At 40.1% G+C, this 20,144-nt stretch overlaps 1 protein-coding gene across 2 annotated transcripts in view; it reads left to right on the top strand.

Moving 5' to 3' along the window:
* Positions 1-19,820, top strand: part of prdm5 (PR domain containing 5) — a 41,296-nt gene extending 21,476 nt beyond the window's left edge. The window contains exons 14-16 of one of the 2 annotated variants that reach the window (XM_026159323.2): positions 8,817-8,902; positions 15,817-15,921; positions 19,484-19,820. In XM_026159323.2, coding sequence (XP_026015108.1) covers positions 8,817-8,902; positions 15,817-15,921; positions 19,484-19,648 — 356 coding nt within the window. In that variant the 3' untranslated portion in view covers positions 19,649-19,820. The remainder of the gene's footprint in view (positions 1-8,816; positions 8,903-15,816; positions 15,922-19,483) is intronic. The other variant, XR_013905668.1, reaches the window with a different exon arrangement.
* Positions 19,821-20,144: the final 324 nt, after the last annotated feature.

The raw sequence follows: 20,144 nt of genomic DNA on the forward strand, positions 1-20,144 counted from the left end.
ATTTGAGCCTTACCTGTAGTAAGCGTCTTAAACTCAGTAAATGCAGTTTTTTATGAAGCCTACCTAATGTAATCAATGTTTAAACCCATTAAAGCTTCATCTTCCTTGTAGCGTTAGCTCCTCAAATTTAGGAATATTTGTGGAAGCCTGTTAGACTTTCTGTCCACCTGATGTATGTTTGAATTGCCATCCACAGACAAGCGTACCACGCTTTGTCAACAGCCCCCTTTGTATCTGTGTGTGCGTGCGCTGTGTTTGTGTGTTTGCGTACATGTGTATGTGCGAAGGACAAACCAACAGAAAGGGTGAATGTATACCAGTGTGGTCTGCAGCCCAGTCTGATCGTATTTATATAGAATAAACAAAAGAGAGGAATGCTGGGGGAGGGGTGGGAGCCTAGGGGACACCTAAAAGAAAGAAAGGAGGAAAGAGAGAAAAGACCACTCCAAGAAAGCATCTAGCCGGATGACCCTTGACCCCGACTAGCTGTAAATCTGTCCCCTCATTCTATAGGCCGGGTTTTTTGTTGTTGTTGTTATTTGTTGTGTTTTTGGGCAAAAGGGAAAAAAAAAAGCTCTGGTGAACAGCGTGAGTCGTTCCCTGAGCGACAACACTAACAAGAATCATCTTGTTCTCACACAGTGAAGAGTGATTTCACACAGCTCATGTAGCTCATCTGTGAATATGTAGATAAAATGAGCCTGTTAGTGTAAGTACAGATCTCCACAACCGCTTTCTGTTCCATGGGTGATCTCCTAAGAAGGCCACTAGCTGAGTTAGATGCCTGTAAATCGGCAGCTCCCCTGGATGGAAGGCGGGAAAGCTTGATCTTGTTTGTCTTTCCTGCTTCACAGGAACAAGACAGCATTGATTGTTTACCTGCTAAACACAGAGGACTTTGTAAGGATTCCTTGGAGATTTCCGTCCCGTATCACTTTACCATCAAACACTACGGAGCATTATGAGAGAAACAGGCGAATAACGAGGATAGAAAAAGTGTGAAATGGATTAAAGGGAAAATTGAAAGAAAATCAACCTGAGAGCATAAAATGTTTTGGAAGAGATGTAGCGCATATGTGACTTGGATTTAGTTTTAGTTTAATTTTGTTAGAACATCATGTTGGGCAAATTAGTTTTAGTGCCACAAAGACAGGCATCTTCTCACAGAGCACCCTTTATGAGATCACCCATAAAATGCGAGCTGTCAAAAAGCTGGATGAGGACGCTGTAGAAGTCTGTAGTCATGATGGATGTTTCTATCATTTTCTAAATTATTCTGTTTGGCCCTGTGATGGAGCGAATATGTTCTAATCCACATCACAGCTCAGTGAGAGCAGATTTTCCCACCACGTGTGCCATGAAGTGGTGAATAACCATAGTGGGGTCATGAAAATTATTTGTGCCAAGGGAAAATGTTGACAGAGCCCAGTGACTTGCTGTTATACTGACATCATAGGACATTTCAAGTTGGCAACGAGCAGTGTAAGCCCATGAGCTGCGTAACAACTAATTGGAGTGTCATTTTTAACCCTTTAAAAATGACACTCCAACAGTCAGACTTTTGACACGTGCACTGGTCTCCAGTGTACCATTCCTTTTTGACCATAAAGGAAATTGTGTTGTAAAATTAAGTTCATAATCACCCACATAACCAACTAATTACAAGCACATTTTTAATTAAATTTAACAAGAAGAAAGAAGACAACAAAACATGAGCTTTAAAGCTGACCTGACTTTTCCACATTTTCTGTCATACATAGTGTGTGCTCAGTAAAAATGGCCAGTTTTAAATAGTGATGTCAGCTTATGTGCAAAGGATCCCCTGTGAGCTAAAACATGAGCCTTCAGGTGCTCTAAATGCTTGCCGTTTTGCTCTATTTGATGTCAATTAGTGGGATTTTTGGGGTACATTTTAAACAGCACCCGTGTGCTCAAGGTTCTGCGTAAGATTTTGGCTTGAATATGTACAAGATTTCAGAAGTTTCCATTCCCAATTAAGAGTGAGGAATGATGTTCTGCTTGCAGAAGCCATGCGATAGAGGTAGCCCATCCAAAGAAAGATGACCTAGGCTACGCCTATACTAATCTGGATAAATTTGAAAAAGGTGTTTTCGTCTAAAAATGCACCACGTCCACACTATCGTTTTCAGTCATTTCTGAAGAGTTTTTCATCCACACTGAAACGACTGAAAACACTTACTTTCCCCGCGGATGCATGAAACGTAAGATGATTCGACCTGCCTCATTTCAGTCTGCCGTTTATTTATGTTCCGGCTCTTTGAAACATCACGGCAAAATGTCGAGGAAAAGCACCGAGTTTTTTAAATAGACTGACAATGAGGTGGAGTTCTTGCTGTGAGTAACACAAGAGTACAAAGTTGCAAAAGCGAGTGAGAATATAGACTGGGAGACGTACCAAATACACTGAAATTAACATTCCGTCTTCTTTGAAGAAAAGCTATGAGGAGCATGTACAAACTGATATCAATCTTTAATAGGGCTGAGAAAAATGGGGAAAAAACAAAACAACTGCCGTACAATGCCGTCCGCCATCTTAGTTGAATTGGTCACATGACTGCATCATATGACTAAAATGCGTCATCGTTTTTGAAAGCCTCCGTTTTTCACAATCCACACTGCAACACGAAAACAGCTTTCAAATGTATCCACTTTTGGGAGCGTTTTCAAAAAGCTCAGTTTTCCTTGACCAAAAACGCCGTCTCAGTGTGGAAGGCCAAAACGGAGAGAAAAAGATGTGTTTTCAAACGAAAACGTATTAGTGTGGACATGTCTTTAAAGGGAGGTTGGCGTTTAGGAACGTTTATTGTTGCCGTTGTCACCCTTACAAATGCTGCAGCCAGTTTGTTATTTATCGCAGTTTCAATTATCTATCAGTGTAGGTGCCTAGAGATTCCCAGATTACATAGTTGGAAACATCCTGAGAATGTGAGGAGGAAAAAAAACTCGGAACAAACATGGAATAATCTTGCTTCCTGTTTCATCTTTCTCTTTTCCTATACCACTGCTCATGCAGAGATCTTTATCTTAGTTACAGACATTATAGTTTTCACATGCAACAACTAATGTGGTGACCACAAACAAGGATTTAAAGGGTGGCTGCAGCACGCCAGGGAACAGCAGAAGATAAATAAGGATTAATTTGAACTGAAAATCATGTAAAACTACTCTTGTTGTTGGAGCTATAAGTGAGCGCAATAAGTCCTGTTTAAATGAGATGGGATGCATCAACACCACTATGTGTCACCTAGCACGATTGGGTTAAAAGGAACACATTAGCCCTAAATACCCTTAGATTAATCAAGTACTGGAACAGAACAAGGTTAAGCACACAGAGAGACATTGGAGAGAAGATTACTCTAATCAGATTTCTAATTTAAGCATCATCTTGTACGGCTTAAAGAAAACAAATAGTCAAGTTATTTGTAAGAGAGGGATCTTTCTTAGAGCTCCTTTTCTTAAAAAAATATATTTTCTGGTTGTGGTGCAGCTCGGTTCAGAGAACTAAGAAAAGCATCAAACCACCATAGCTGTCTTCATCTTTGTAGTTTTAGCTTTAATTTGTGTCATCTGGTTGGATAAATTAGATCTAAATAGATTAAATCACTGCCAGGCTTTGTGTGCGCACCGTCTGGTTATATGCATTTGTGTATGTTTTAATAATCCACATTAAAAATATGAAAATGATTCGCTAAACAGAAGCTTGACTTTAGCCCCTCATGCTGATAATAGATATTAATTAAGGCTTAAGTGACAAAACATCAATAACATTACATTTTTTCAGCTTACTGTAGCTTTTCTACTGTATGACTTATATCTATTTCCACAATCTGAGAGCCAGTAATCTAGTCTGCTAACTTAGTCTCTGGGGACAACTTTTAGGTTTTTGGTATCAGTGGTCAAAGCTTCCTGTTTGACCTGTTGTTATAAATGTTGCTGTATTGTTATATTTAAATCATTGCCAGATAATAACCAATCAGTGTGCGGTTACATTTTGACAATCACAGTCCCTCTTTTGCTCACCGCACATATTGTGCGTCTCCATGCAACTTAATCGTGATTGGTCAGTAGAACTCACACTACAGGCTACAAATAGATACTTTGTATTCACAGGCGTGTATCTGCTTATGGAGATTACTCTTTTCATTAAGCACATTTACATACAAATAACCTGTTAATGTCATCATGTTTAACAGCTTGATGAACCCTGCCACGCCGACAATTTGAAAAGCCTGAGATCTCAGCCATGCAGGCCACCAGATAATCATTAGTGCCAAACACTGCATTCTAATATTAACAGGTTGTATACAGTAGATAATGTAAATACAGCTCTCTGTATATGGTTTCCACAGATGTAGAGCAAGGGCCAGTAAATGCTAGCATTTACTCAGAGGCGTGCGCTGCAGTTGTGTGCTCTGTATAACGTTGGTAAATCATTGCCACCTGAGTTTTGTAACATTTGTATAATTACACAGATGGCCGTGCCAGAAAACTAATATTCAATGTGCTTTTTTTAAACACTGGGTTGCTGTAATAGAGATTGCCCCCTGGCACAAGATAAGAAAGGCTCTGTTCTTTGTACAAATAAGTTTCTCAGCGAGACCACAAATTATATTAGAAGCAATACACATAGTAATACTATAATGTTTTAACTTATACTATCCATACTGCTGGCACAGCTTGGAGGTTACTAATTGTCTTGATCATGGTATCATTTTTTATAGTAATTATATGCAGCCCATATTTTGATGTTTTTAAAGCTACACGTTTCAGCTTGTAGCGGTCTCACGCCAGAACAGCTGCCCCTGAACTGACATCTGGCAGAACTCTGGAATCACTGAACCTATTTACGTACAGATGACTTTGTTTGTCTTGACTGTGGTCATGGTTACAATCTTGTAAAGCAAAATCACCATGTAGTGAATTATTGTTTGTCTCGATGATGAATAGTACGTCACTGTTGCATGGGTGTTGAGATGGTTAATTTGGATTGAGGGCTTGGTTTTGAGGTACGTCTGGATCAGATCTGCACCATGTGTGGCGAGGCTCGGGCACGGACTCGTCTCGATAGAGGTACCTTGGTATGGTACTTTGAGCGAATTGTTTGAGGAAGTGGTGAAAACTTCTGAGCCCTTTGCTATAATGGAAAGGTCAAGTGTAAAAGTTGTTGGACGTTCCTATGGCTCATCAAAGGCAATCTCTTATCATCTTTAACACACTGATATCACGTTACCTCCCTGGCCCCTGTCGGCATGTGGCACAGAGCGGAGAGAAGGACAGCGGAGGGCCACTGTCTCCCCCAAACTGGAGGAAGCCAGGAATTAATTTCTGATGGACAGCGCTAATGTCTTTCAGACTGGAGCCCCGAAGCTACAAAGCATTCTCCATAACACGAACGCCGTGCGGCAGGCAAAACGACAAAGCCGACCATCTGCTAACCAGATACACGGCCGTATGCGCACACATATACAACGCACGAGGGGTGCCAAACGGATCGATTAGCAGACAAGGAGTGTGAGGGCCACAGCAGGGGGCTGGGGGAGACACCCAGGGTCAAAGAGATGGTGTACTGTTTCAGCACATGCTAAATCAGTTACCATCTCCACACACATAAAGCCCTGGCTCAGTGCTGCAGCCACCCCTCATAATCCCCAAACAATCTGGCTCAATCTGGAGAATAAGTGGAGGGTTTCTAGTTACAGTAACACTCGGCAGAACAGACGCTGAATAATAGAGACCAATGTTCCAAAGTTACTGCTTTGGTTTCCAAGTAGCATTTGTTTATTTCCTGTTCCGCTAAGAGATTGAGGGGTTCTTGTTTTAGTCCAATCAGACTGAAACCCTGGAAAAGCCTTGACTGTTGAACAGAACTGATTTTGAGTAGGGTGTTTGAAGAGACCATATTTATTACTGACCTCTTTTTAAAATATTGGATACCATCAATTAATCTGTTTGTAGTTTCTTGATGAAACACACATGTTCAGAACCAAACAATGTATAGGTTAAGTAGGTGAATTGGTATGCACTTGTAGCAACGCTCAGTGTTAGCAGGGTGTGGTTGTCTGTGCTGTATATTTGCTGACAATAGCCAGCTCCTGGGAGGGATGTGATCCAAGCTGCAGAGTACACTAGCACTCTGTGCTCTGGTGCTATTAGCACACTAATGCCTTCCCCAGGACTCCCCAAGGCTAGCGCTGGGCCTTAACCTGATACCACACATGCTACATAAGACATAGGGTTTGTCTGAAAACACATCTGGGATTCAGATTTTCCTGTTTGTCAACAAAAGGCCTCCTAGAGGCTGAAATTGCTCAGAAGGGGATTTTGGGACAGAATGCCGAGCTGCCCTCGTGCACATGTTTCAGTACGTGTAATCAGTTCACATATGTCACGTAAATCCTTTGCACACCAACCTGAGGTTACACGTTGTATTACTAGAGCGCTCTTCCTCATGCCTCTTTAAAGCTGTCTTGCGGATGGGTGGGTGGGGTTATGGTGTGTTTAGAGCCCAATTTGTATGTTTTGCACATGACAGCTGCTGTAGCTTTAATGTTGAAAGATGCAGGCTTTGTAGGATGTGTTAAGAATAAAGCCCTCGACCTTCTGTTTTTGTAACTTAGTCTTTAGAAAATAATATAAAAAAATTGCCATACCTTGCCCAAGCTTTCATTGTTGAAACAGAGATGGACCTAATGGTAGAAACAGAAGCACAAAATCACCCCAACACAGTCCTGTTTATAGCGGTAGGATAATATTACTCGTCTATTCCCGAGATGGATTTTCTGATTTAATAAGCATCTCTGCATTTTGAATCCCACGGAAACACGGCTAATTAACCTTATTACTTAAAGGGGTAAAACATCTCCCCCATCAATAAAATTCCTTGCTTGCCTGTTCAACAATTATTCACTAAAGAGAGATTACTGTGAAGCTGATAAGAAATTAGATGCTTGTAGTGAAGAAATGAACAACAAATGTGTAGCTTTAGGTATCTGTTTTTGATAGCGTTTCATTAAATAGTACTGTGAGCACTTGCGGGCAGAAATATATATATATATATATATATATATATATATATATAAATTCAGCCAAGTTTCACATGGAGAAAAAAAATCCTGATCACTGTGATTTCCTGATGTATCTGTTTTCTAGACATAGGGGTGAATTTAATGTTTAGTTTGCAGAGTATGAATTAAATTAGGCAATAATGGAACCTGCATTTTTTGTCAGTTTTTGTACTGTATTATCCTGTCAGAATCTTTAATTTCAGCACAGTCCTATAGGTTACCTCATATCCCTTCTATAGATTAGAAATCCATTCTGTGACTCTTATCTGGCCCGTCGATCAGTGCAAGGTAAACAGATCCATGTGTCAGTGAACCGTTTGACTGACAGCTTGTCACTTTCTCTTTGTCATCAGCGGTGTGTGCTCAGATAGGATCTGCAGGAGGTTGGCTTAAATGTTTTTGATCCAACCAAGAGAAGCCACATTGCCTGTGATGTGCTCCTAAATGGTTGGCCAGTTGAAGCTAAGATAGCGAGCCAACACAAGCTTTAGCTCTGCAGTGGAAAGACAGTGTGCATCACAATGAATGAGAAGTTCTTCACCAGTAACCAGGTCAAATTTGTATTGGGGCAGGACAAAAACACAGTTTACTGAATAGGACAAAGGCAGCAGAATATATGAATAAGCAGGGGTAGTTTTAGACATCAAACCCAGCGTCGAGAAATGGTCAGAATGGGGAAAAAGTGATTTAAATGATTTTAACCTCCTAGGACCTGGCATTGACAAATGTGGACATCACATTTTGGGATGTCTAGACCAAAATACTAAATTTTGCTCTACAACGGCCTGATATCCACTTACGAGGACATTTTACTGCCACTGTTCTATTGAAATTTCAAATGAATGTCCTCTTATGTGGATCTCATTTTTCTCAGAGACAAAAATCAGGTAAAAAAAAAAAATTCTGGAAATTCTTTGTTTTTACATTCATCAGGTCCCAAAGAGCCCAAATAGCAAAGAGAATTTAAAAATGCATGCCATGTAAGAGTTGGGGTCTTAGGAGGTTAAACATGACATGGCTGTTTGGTGTCTGAGTATTTCAGAATCTGCTGATCTACTACGAATTTTACTGTAAATCATCTTTAGGGTTTACAGAGAATAGTCTAAAAAAGACTAAATCTCTGGGTGAAAATGCCTTCTTGATGTCAGAGGTCAGAGGAAGAATGGTTAGACTGCTTTTAGCTAATAGCCAGGCAACAGCAACTGAAATAACCACATGTTACAATCAAGGTATGCAGAAGAGCTTCAAATAAACAGCATATTTAACCTAGACGCACATGAGCTACAGCATGAGAAGACAACACCTGGTGCTACTCTACTCCTGTCAGCTAAAATCAATCACAAGTTAGGCAAATGAACCTGTCGATATCTGATGACTCCACTGTAGTTTTCACAGTTTCCAAAGCCATCCACTGGGCCAGATTAGTCACATGTTTGATGGTCCCAATTAAAGGCTGTACACAAAGTAGTTACTTTCATGCCATTTATTTGCATGTGCAAGAACTAACTGCACTAGTTCTTGCACTGATGGTAGCTGTATCTCCCGACCTCTGTGCTGCTAGCGCTAGCCTTAAAGTGAGCAGCATACGTGTTCTTTCATATTTTCTTTGTGGGGTTCTTTACAAGTGATGCCTTACTGATATACGTACGAGTTTCAAAAACTGTTTACTCCTCTGTGATGCCATATCAAATTCATATACATATATGATGTATTATGGTGTTCCTTTCCTAGGTGAGCGCCCATATCAGTGTCCTTACTGTGACAAAGCATTTAGCAAGAACGATGGCCTGAAGATGCACATCCGCACACACACTCGTGTAAGTTTTTCCATTTCTTACTGAATTTTTCTTTCCTGTCTTTCCTAGTTTTGTATTGTTCGTTAATACTAACCATTGTACACGAAATGAAGCTGTTATACTCTTGGCTGTCACAGACAAAAGCTGACTGTTGTGGATGAATTATGGCGATGCCCAAAGAGCGGTTTCCAGACCTTTACCTTGTTTGCGTGTATTGTTTTGCCTTTTGTAGTATTTTTATGACTAATTTATGGCTGGCACAAACAAAAGATGTCCTTCTTTATATGTCCCATCCCACATTTTGAGACAATCCCCCCCAATTTTCTCAAATGTGGGACATTCTATAGCACATGCACTTTTCTAAAGTCTGGCTTTTAAGATAAGATAAGATAAGATAAGATAACCTTTATTAGTCCCACACGTGGGAAATTTGTTTTGTCACAGCAGGAAGTGGACAGTGCAAAAGTTATGATGCAAAAATTAGAATACAATAAGAATAAATACAGTACACAGCTGTACAGAATAGAATAAAATAATATACTATATACAGTAGAATAAAATAGAATAAAAATATACAATAAGATAACCTATTTACCTATAAAGGGAAAGCTTTTTACCCCTCAGCTGTCACCCTGTTGGGCAAAAAACAACATAGAAGTTTTAAATTGATACCTTAGGTGTATCAGCTAAAAATGTTAGACATGTTTGAATCTCAATGAACTCAACTTTAAGGTCAGATACAAAGTCTCCTCAAAATCTTGTGAATGCAGCATCTCGAGAAGGAAGTGACCTTGAATTTGGAAGTTTATACTATAGGTGCATCTACTAGGAGGCTGAGGGGTACTACAGACTGCCAGTACTTTTATTATAGTCAGAAAGTTAGTCTGTCTAATGCCACCAAGGAAATGTCCAAATAACCAAAAAAGCTGTGCAGATTTTGTTGAATATCATGGAAACAACAAGTTATTTTTCAGTTTTACACAAGGGAAAGCACTGTGTGAGGAGACTCGGCATATGTGTGTCATAATTGGATAAAATTCTTAGATATGGCTCAAAAAAGGTGTGTCAGTCTATGGATACTTTCAAACTGAAACCCAAAAGTGTTATTAAACAGAAAAGCAGCAATAATATATTTGGACTGTCTGGTAAAATGGACAACTTATTGGTTTTTTTAGGTTAGATATGAACATTTCAGACTCTTTCAGCCTTGTTGACGTGTCCAACTTTGTCCCACACAAACAGGGTTTGACGAACATTTTAGTTTGTAGGATCTGGTCACCCTAGATTGTGCAGTTTTATCAGCCTGTTATCAAGTAGTTGATATGTGTGCGTGTGAGTTGTACCTGCATAGTTGATGAATGCAGCTTGCTAACCAAGTTAGCTAGCGGTAAATGATAAATTAGCATTCTAGCCTATAAGGTAACTTAAGTCCAAAACAAAATAAAACCAACATGGCAGCAACCGAATGTTAATTCTGAGAAGCCACCATCTCTATGCCTACCTTTTATACCGTCTATATTTAGTGATACAGTGGAACCCCGACTTATGAATACCCCATTTCCATTTAATGAAAAATTCAAGTTACGAAGGCACTTAACAGCAATATTTCTGCCCGTGTTACGGCAAAATGCCCACGTAACGAAATCCGCTGGCTCTGATTGGCTGAGCCCAGAATGCCTTCCGAATCATGTGACAACCCCTTGGCTTTCGTACTTGCGCTTCGCTGTTCCACTTGAACGAAGTATTGTTGTTTCAGTTAGCAATTAGCCTATAGCCTATCGTTCACTCAAAAGGAGCGATGGGTGCTTCGACTTACAAAAGACCCTCGGGAACGATTTAATTTCGTAAGTCGGGGTTCCACTGTAGTTTTGAAACAGTGGTCGTTTGTCTCAAAGTTGCCCAGAGAAAAATTTCCTAGAAAAAGCTGCACTTGGTTGGCCTAGTTAGCACTTGCTGTATATTTTAGTGCTACATCCCAGAGCAAATCTTTTGCCCAACTTCAGAGTTGTGTGGCTCCACGTCCGGCCATCAGACACCTTAACATTCTTTCTTTGCTAGATTTTGGCTACGTTCACACTGCAGGTCTTAATGCTCAATTCCGATTTTTTTGATCAAATCCGATTTTTTTTGTCTGCTTGTTCACGCTACAAATAAAATGCAACAGCAAACGCTCTCTAGTGTGAACGCTCAAAGCGGCCCGCATGCGCAAAAGAAGACGTCACTCACAACGCGCTCTGTTTAGACCCAGAGCAAACAGTATTATTTAACTGATGGCCCTTAATATAAAGACTTTGGACTTTACGTTTCCCAATTTTTGCTTTAAGTTATTTTGTTATTTACATAATAATGTAAATAACCTAATAATTATCCTTATTGCTGTTTTAGAGAGGAGCGGTGCTTCAAAGGATAGTTGGTGATTTCTGTCAGAATCTGCAGATTATACAGTACAAATAAAATGTTCACGTTGTCTTCCCAACAGTTTCACTAACATCTACACGGGATGGCCAGGAAGCGTTCACGATGTCTTCTCCGGCGCTGATAATTAGCATCTGTCTTGTGTCAGTGACGTAAAAGATGGATTTAATGCGACATAACCATTCAAACAGCGGTCGCTTTCTAAAACATCGGATATGTATCGGATTCAGTACCGCATACGAAAGTGACCCAGATCGCATTTGAAAATATCGGATTTGTGCCGTTCACACTGTCACACCATGATCGGATATGGGTCGCATAGGATCAAAAAAATCGGATTTGATGCGCTTTCGCCTGCAGTGTGAACGTAGCCTTTGTCAGGCCATTGTCTGCTGCCAGTTAACGCATAATTACACCTCTGTCAGTGGTTTGCCATTCTCCAGAAGACATAATCTTTGCTTGTCTGTCTGTGAGGTTTTTTTTAGGTTCACTGATATTATTAACAAGCCAACCAGGTGGCTGGTACTATTCTTTTTGACCTCAAAAAGTAAATAGATCAGCATATGTGATGTCTGCTTAATAGACATTTGACCTGCCATGCATAATTCAGACGGATTAGATAAAGGATGATAAGACAGTGAATAGGTGCAGACACAGAAAGAGTGAATGGGATGCCGGCTCTGTTCCACGGTTACCTTGAGCGCACACTTTGGGTTTTTCTTTTGTGTACCACTGTGTAAAGTGCAGCGTTTGCATGAAGAATGAATTAACTCTCACACACCTTGCCTAATGCAAGATAGTGTGAGAACTCCGTGTCTAACATATGTGACTTTCCCAGTAAATTTAATTATAAGGCAATAACCACCAGTTTCATAATTTGTCCAGTAAGGCCTATGGATAAAAAGGCAGCAGTGGTGTAGTGAAGACAGGAGAGAGAATTGGAAAAATAATGCTTGCACTTTGCTTTGAACACAGAGATTTTTTTTTTTTACTTCATTATAAACAGACACAGCTGTTTGAGGATGTAGAAAATTCATAACAAGCATTTGTTTTATGGTGTGAACATGTAATTGCAAAATGAGGCCATGTTTGGGATGGAGAAAAGAAAAGGTAGGCTTCCCTCTAAATGTCATGAGGTCATTTCCTGTGCTGGGACACGGCTCATTTTCCTGCGTCATTTCTCAACCCACTAAAGTTCTCTGCCAAAGCGACACTTTCCATGCGCTCTTTGTAACCATCTGGATGTGTGCGTTAGTGTCACTTTTGACGAATGAGACCTAATATGCGTTTCATCATAGACTTCCATCATCAGTTTATACAACTCTGACTGTGACAATCGAAGCCTGTCAGCATAGTTAATTTCAAAGATTTGTTCTTCTTTAATGCTGTCCAGAGCACATCGCTCTGTTACACTGTGCCGATAATGAAGGTAACCTGCCCAGGTTGCTGTGACTCCGTAAGAACATGCAGGTATGATTTTGTAGCGTGCAGCTGATTAAACTGACTGATGTTTTGTTCCCAGCGTCCCAGATCTGCCTTCGCTCACAGCGCTCGGAGAAATGGGCTGAACAGTTACACACAGCAGAGGCAGATGAAGTCACTGTTGAGAAAAATTAATGTCATTTGGCTGAAAGAGCTGCAGCTCACTGTTAATGTACAGATGATGTGAGATGGATGTGACTGGAGATTGTGTGATTTGTGTTTATACCGCAAACCACATCATCTGCAAACCAAAATGGAACACGTCTGATGACGATATTTTGGAAGTTAAAGGATTTTTAAAACAATTTTGATCTTCAATGAAAACTGATATGGCTGTTTGTTCTGTGGTTACAGAAACACTAGCCAGTCATCTTTCAGCCATATGGAATAGAATTTCCAATTCCCCAGTTTCCTATTTTCTAAATGCTAATGCTTTATATGTAAGTTTAATAAGACTAATGTGTCACACTAAGGTTTACTCATGAAATTAGCCCCTTTCACTTTTTCCCAAAAGGCAAAAGCTTTACCTGATTCATGCGTGAGTCTCAGAGGTGATCTATTATGCCTTTCTTTAGTTTCTGTTAATATGTATTTTGCCAGTGTGGATGCTCATACTAAACATGGCCAAGTTTCAAAAAGTGAGGTCTGTAAATGTACAGTTAATTAATGTGAGAAATACAGTACATTAAAAAAATAGATAGAATTAAAAATGAATAAAATTAAATGGAGTTGAGTTAAAACTGTTTGTTTAAGATAGCGGATGACCTGAGTGGGTGCATCAAGCTCAATTAGTCATTCATTCATACACGCATTCATCCATCCACTAACAGTGCCGGTCTCAACCTTTCTCTCCTTGGACATCTCCTCCAGCTCATCCAGGAGCTACACTCAGGCACTCTCAAGCCAGCTAAGAGATATAATTTCTCCAGCGTGTCCTGGTTCTGAATTATTTATCTTTCGGATTCATCTTCCATTCAAAAGATAAATAAAGAATAACTTTAATAATTAATCATGCAAAGCTACTCTAGTAGAGATCAAGAAAAAGCTAGAGCTATGCTTGTCATTTTGATAATGTCACCACCTTTATAATTAAAACAATTTTAAGTTAAACCACAAAATGAACGATGTTGAATACATTCAGTTTCTCCTTGTTTTCTGGGCAACATCTTAATCAAGTCAGTTTTTGCACATTAACTCAAAGCTGACACTGCACCTTTGCAAATTTTTTGGACCGACTAATATTGATTAAAGCCATAATATCATAAAAACCTGGGTGAAATTTCTTGTTTTTGGCATTTCACTGTGAACCACAATAATACAATCTTGTTGTGGTTCTAGACAAAAAAGGACAGCGCATGTTTGCACAAAAGAACACGGCACTCCATCCAGTATTTGTTAAGATATTCCGTTCTCGATCAAAGGAGAGGAAAAAAACAACCAAGCAGACAGACTGGCAGACTGACACAGCCTGGAGCCGTGCTGCTAGCATGTCTGAAAACCATTCAAACCTACAATGGGCTGTTTGTTGATATCTGGTTGGAGCCTGAAGCCTAATAGAGTACAACAACGTGCCGTTGGCATGCTGCTTTACAAATACCAGCTTTTCAAATGTCATACGAGAAGATGTGCTCTGTCGGAGTAATTAAACGAGACTCCATCCTTGCATGTATAGATGTGCACATTTTTGGAGAGTGGTCAGATCCAGAAGAATGGCCAGGTCAGATGTCAAAGGGGGAACAGCTGCTGAACAGTGAAGGCCACCAGGTACAGATGTTCAATGTTACCGGGGTCGTAGTGATGCATTCTGGGTACACCACATCACCTAAGTCCATCCATGTGTTTCGGGACCTTTGAACACTGACCTTTTCAGTCTTTCATAGAAGAACCCTCCTCCCCTGATGGAAAAAGAAGTGAACTTGTTATGGCTGCAGGTTTAAGTGGAAATTTGCATCACACTGATCAAGACAGAGTTTGTTTCCTTGAGACGGCGGTCTCTCGCCCACACACACACACACACACACACACACACACACACACACACACACACACACACACACACACACACACACACACACACACACACACACACAGAGATCCAGCTTTATCGTCCCTTTTATTCAGTCACATTCACACAAACTGTTGCATACTTAAAGCCGCTCATGCAGTGGACCTGATCTTTACCTCCTTTTGTGTCCTGTGTCATTGGGCGCTCCTTGCCCCGCCCACATGATAGTGCCTTTCCCAGGACCCTAACTTCCTGCATTCACCCTGTTCCCATGACAACTAAGCTTTAAATGGGTAGAGTCGCTGCTATCAGCCAGACTCGTCAAAAACAGCTTTCCAAAGAGTGACACTGGGAAACAGCTCCTCGCTATCTACATGCGTCTTACTTCTCTTCAAGTCTTTTAGGTGTCACCGCCGTTTCCCCTCGAAGTGGGGAGCACACGCCTACCGTTCGACTGTACATACACACACAGGCATACTTGGGAGATTTTTGTGAACACACCCACTGTGATATAGCAGCTTTGACTGACAGTGAGACAGGCCTCCGAAAGGCATAGAGGAAATGTTCTTCGGTAAACCGATGAGGTGTGGAGACGCAGGAGTGATATTCTACAGCCCCAGAGTGCCAGTGCACTGATACGCGTTCAAAGAGATTTTCTCTCCTTTGTTTTCCTTTCTCTTTTGAGGAATCCATGTGTTTTTGATGGCCTCTATGGTGCTCATTTCCTCTCTACTGCAGGCACTGTACAATCTTTCATTTCATATCTTCATAAACGCACAGGGAGACCGCTGTGGTGTGAAGTGAGAAAACATCAGTGCGTGAAGGTGAATGTATGTGTTTCCACATCTTATTGTGTTTTCCACTGTGCTGTGCATGCCTGTTTGTACATATGTCTGTCATTACACTTTTCCCTCCAGATTTTGTCCATATGTGACCAAAGCTGGTGAATTATTGTTTAATGTATTTTTCTGCTGTACACTGACAGACAAAGTGCCCTCTTTAAATTTGTGCCTTTGTGTGTTTTTCACTGCAGGAGAAGCCGTATAAATGCAGCGAGTGCAACAAGGCCTTCAGTCAGAAACGAGGACTGGACGAGCACATGAGGACTCACACAGGAGAGAAGCCTTTTCAATGTGATGTGAGTGCGCAGCTCTGTGGAACACTGCAACTGCCTAAAATATATAAATTGACTCAGTAAATTAATTATAGCTATAAATGTGCCTAAAGAATTAAAAGAAAAATAAATTCAACTAATTATTCATCATTTATTTCAACTTTGTGTCTATTGGTTGACTGATGCGAGCATCACAACAGAAATGGAAAATTAATAAAAATAAATACAAAGGAAATTTACTCAAAAAGAAAATAAATGGGGGAGTTATTACAACATTTATTTTCCCAAAAAACAAGTTAAACCAGAAATATCAATTTATGTCATATCTAATTCTTAATTTAATTACATTTTAAACAATTTATTGGTCTTTTTAAAAAAATTTGGCGGTTTTGGTCCTCCGTACCATCAACCACTGTCTGTTCTTTCTTGTTTTGCTGGCATAGGGCCAGATGTGTGGAAGAGTTGGGGCTCAGTTAGAGGCAGATAGCGATCTTTCTTCTTTAGAGGGGCCCAGTGGGCTGATTCACATAAACACATTTAGAGGATCAGAGGGAGAAATTACTCTCTGCTTATAATGCTGCAGGAGTAATAATTATTCTCAGAGATTGAGGAGAGAACACGCGACAGAATTTGTTTTTAGTGTTTGGAAAAATTTTCTCCCTGCTTTTGTTTTTGTCCAATTTTGTGTTTTCTGTTTTTCATTTATAAAGCCACAACTGTCCTGGAAGTTGAACTCGCCGAACTATGGTGCTGGCTAAACAATACAGGGGTCTGGGTTGCAGGACACCTTTAAACATTATTAACATTGCGATTGCTTTTTTATTCCCAAGCAACGGTTTACAGACTTTGAAAAGAAAGTTATTTTGTTGGAGCTTTTTCTGTTGATTTGACCTGGTCACAGAGACACTCATTCATGTAAGCCGCTTCTGCTAGTCATAACAGTCCAATCTGTACACACAGATGCTACACATATTTTTTTGGTTTAGTGTGACTAACACTTTCCAAGAACATCATTATCTCTCATGTCTATCGTGAATAAATATACATAAGTCTCTTTGAAATCACAGAAAAAGAGATGTTATTTAAAACTTGCCTAATAATTGTGAGGTTTTCAAGGGATTTCAGTATGAAAAGCAGTTACTGTTTCTTGTTTATTCGTCAGTACACAACAAACAGGAGCTGAAAATGCCTTTTTTCAAAATTAGGAATGTAACTCTGAAAGCGAAATCATGACACAAATCTTCACCGACTCATCAAGCAGGTCCATTTTCCCATGTGACAACTCCCTTAACTCCCTATTTTCTTTGCTTTCATTACCTTCATATTACCTTCACAATGGAGCCATCAATATGACATTGATGTATTAAAAAGTGCAGCAACTTGGTACATAAATATAAACATACATAAAACAGTAAGAGGATTAGGTGACAGAGACATATCAGTAGGATCATGTGACAGCCACGGCAGAGAAACAAAGGGGTTGCGTCACTGCTTCAGCAAGCGTCAGCAAATCATTCATCCATCCATCCACAGTTGTGGTCTGAAGTTTCCATACACTCATCACGAGCCTGAATGTCATGTTAATTTGGGGCTTTTAATGACTTCTTTGAACTGTGCTTTCTCCAGGGTGGAATGATTATACAGAATATATTATTAATTACTAAAAAACAAATTTGAATTTATTGGGGATTTTAATTAATCCACACAGGGTCAAAAGTATAGATACACACTGCAATATATACATACATCCCCCCTAATATTTGGTTAAATGCCCTTTAGCAAGACAGTTTTGTTAGCCATTAACAAACTTCTGGCAGAATTTTGGTTGGATATTTGACCACTAAGTCATTTAAGCTGGCTGTATCCTGGGTGAATTTGGTGGTGGTCAGCGGCAGAGGCCTGTCTGACCCCCACCTGCCAAAAATGGCTACAGGGATATGAAATGAGAAACAGTAAGAATTAGTAACCTGCATTATATAATAAAGATAAACCATGGCATGTTTTCATGTTGCTTACACTAGTTTTCCATGTGGAGTTGATAATGCATATTTAAATCATTCTAGTCTTGTGAAATATGAATGTTTATTTCTTATGCAAATTTATTTTAGCCTAAAGTTCAACAAAAACATGGCCTGTTACAGTAGACCCTAAAAATGCTACCATTGGGCTCAAGTTGAAGCAAATATTGAGCAAACTTATGCTATGTATAAAGAAAATAAAACAACACAATCACAGGAAATACAGGAAAAAGCTCAACACTAAGAAATAAGGTGAGTGATCTAACTAAAAAGAGACACTGACTAAAACTGCTACAAAACCAAAACTATGATAATAATACGACTCGCATGGATTTTCCCTGTGCTGAAAGTCTTCAAGGCAAAAGCTCAGAAGATTTCAAACTGATGCAACTTCTGTTATCCCGTTTTTGTTGACTTTTGATGTGGACGCTGAAGTCACGCAGAGTACTTTAAGCTCGTAACTGTAGATTCCAAGCATGTCTTATTCAAACAAAGCTTAAAGCACCAGTCTGGATTCCTAAATTATCATTTGAGCTTTAACACGCCACTAATCCTCTATCCACAAGATCATTGAATTCTAAAACAGCATATGCGCCCATATTCACTGAGAATCATCTACAGTTGTCGTTTGAGGACACACAATCAGTATCCCATTCATCTCCGGTGAAGCATCACTGGAACGTGTCTCTCGGCAACATCAAGCGTTCATCTGGATCCTTTTTCCCAGCTTTGGAAGAAATAATTCAACATATAAACTATTAGAAATAATAGAAATAACATGTGGATTTTATTTTGGGGTGGATTTTGAGTCAGACAAAGAGATCACACAGTCCCAGGAACATTTTCCAGACGAGCTGGAGGGGTTCTGAATGCAGCGTCTGTCAAACCAGCATTAAAATGTTGTCGAAGCATCAAGCAACATCTGGGATACCATGAGAAGTGGAGGCCCCTCTCTCTCTCTCGCTCTCATCAGCTGCTGTCCTTCTTTCACTTTGCAAAATTGAAAATATTTTTCCTGACACAGCAGCAGATTTATAGATTGCTGGAGCAACATAAATGACAACATGATAGCGCATCAATGAAAATGTGGAAGTCCACCTGATAAACTATTGGAATGGTATCATGTGATGGTTCTGCTGTTTTCATTCATAGCTTCTATATTTGCCGTTCACCCACAGATGTAAGCTGTCTGTGAGATTTTCTGAATGTAATTCATAGCGCTGACGTTCTTCGCAGATGGAGCGAGGAGGACACATGCTGCGATTCTCCAAGCTGTATGTTAAACTGCAGCTGAACGCCAGCCATTGGCGGATTATCCTGATTGATAGAGGGCCCTGAAGTCATTTGTACAGTGTAAAATGCCTCATTTAAGATGGATGTTAAGTTGCGTGCATCCCCCCTCCCCCTGCTACCAGTGTGGAGAAAAGAGACGTTTCTGTTGCCAAGTGCGTGTCCCATTTTTGTTGCACCGAGGCTCTACAGTGAGCAGATATTGCCAGATTTAAATAAAGTGTGTTTAAATAGTGTAATTATGACTCCTATAATCCTCTATTTGTTGTTTTCTGTAGGTCTGCGACCTTTCATTCAGCTTGAAGAAGATGCTCAGCAGGCACAAGCTGACGCACAACCCCAACCGACCGATGGCAGAGTGCCAGCTGTGCCACAAGAAGTTCACCAGGAACGACTACCTCAAAGTCCATATGGAGAATGTCCACGGGGAAACGGAGAGTTAGAGCCAATTAAGGAAGCACTGGCTAAAAACGAGATCTTATTCTTCAGATAAACTTAAGTCTTGTGCTCTAAGATGATATGCAGATAGAAAGATAGCAGAAATGTTGCTAATAATGATACATGCATGTAGGACATGGAAAAGATTAAGGCGAGTATTTCAAAATTGAAACATTGACTGTGTATTTGTACTTTCTTTCGGTCATACTGTTTCCATATTGTTTTTGGAGATCTGAACAAACAGAATCCCAGATATGTTTGATCTGCCTCCGGAGCCTCTGTGTCTGCTCCGGTCTTTCTGAACTCTAACCAGTGTTACTGTACATACTGCCACAACATGACCCATTCCACTGTTCTCTGAATACCTTACTGTACAGTTGTGGCCAGTTGCCAAATGATGAAGACAAGTTGTGACCAAAAACTTTTCTGTGCACTTTAGTTTTATCTGTACACTTTCTACATATTTTCCTGTTGGGAGGCTAAACCCTTTTGTTCAGGAGG

The sequence above is a fragment of the Astatotilapia calliptera genome, chromosome 23 (assembly GCF_964374335.1).
Source record: "Astatotilapia calliptera chromosome 23, fAstCal68.1, whole genome shotgun sequence".
NCBI classification, from domain to species: Eukaryota; Metazoa; Chordata; class Actinopteri; order Cichliformes; family Cichlidae; genus Astatotilapia; species Astatotilapia calliptera.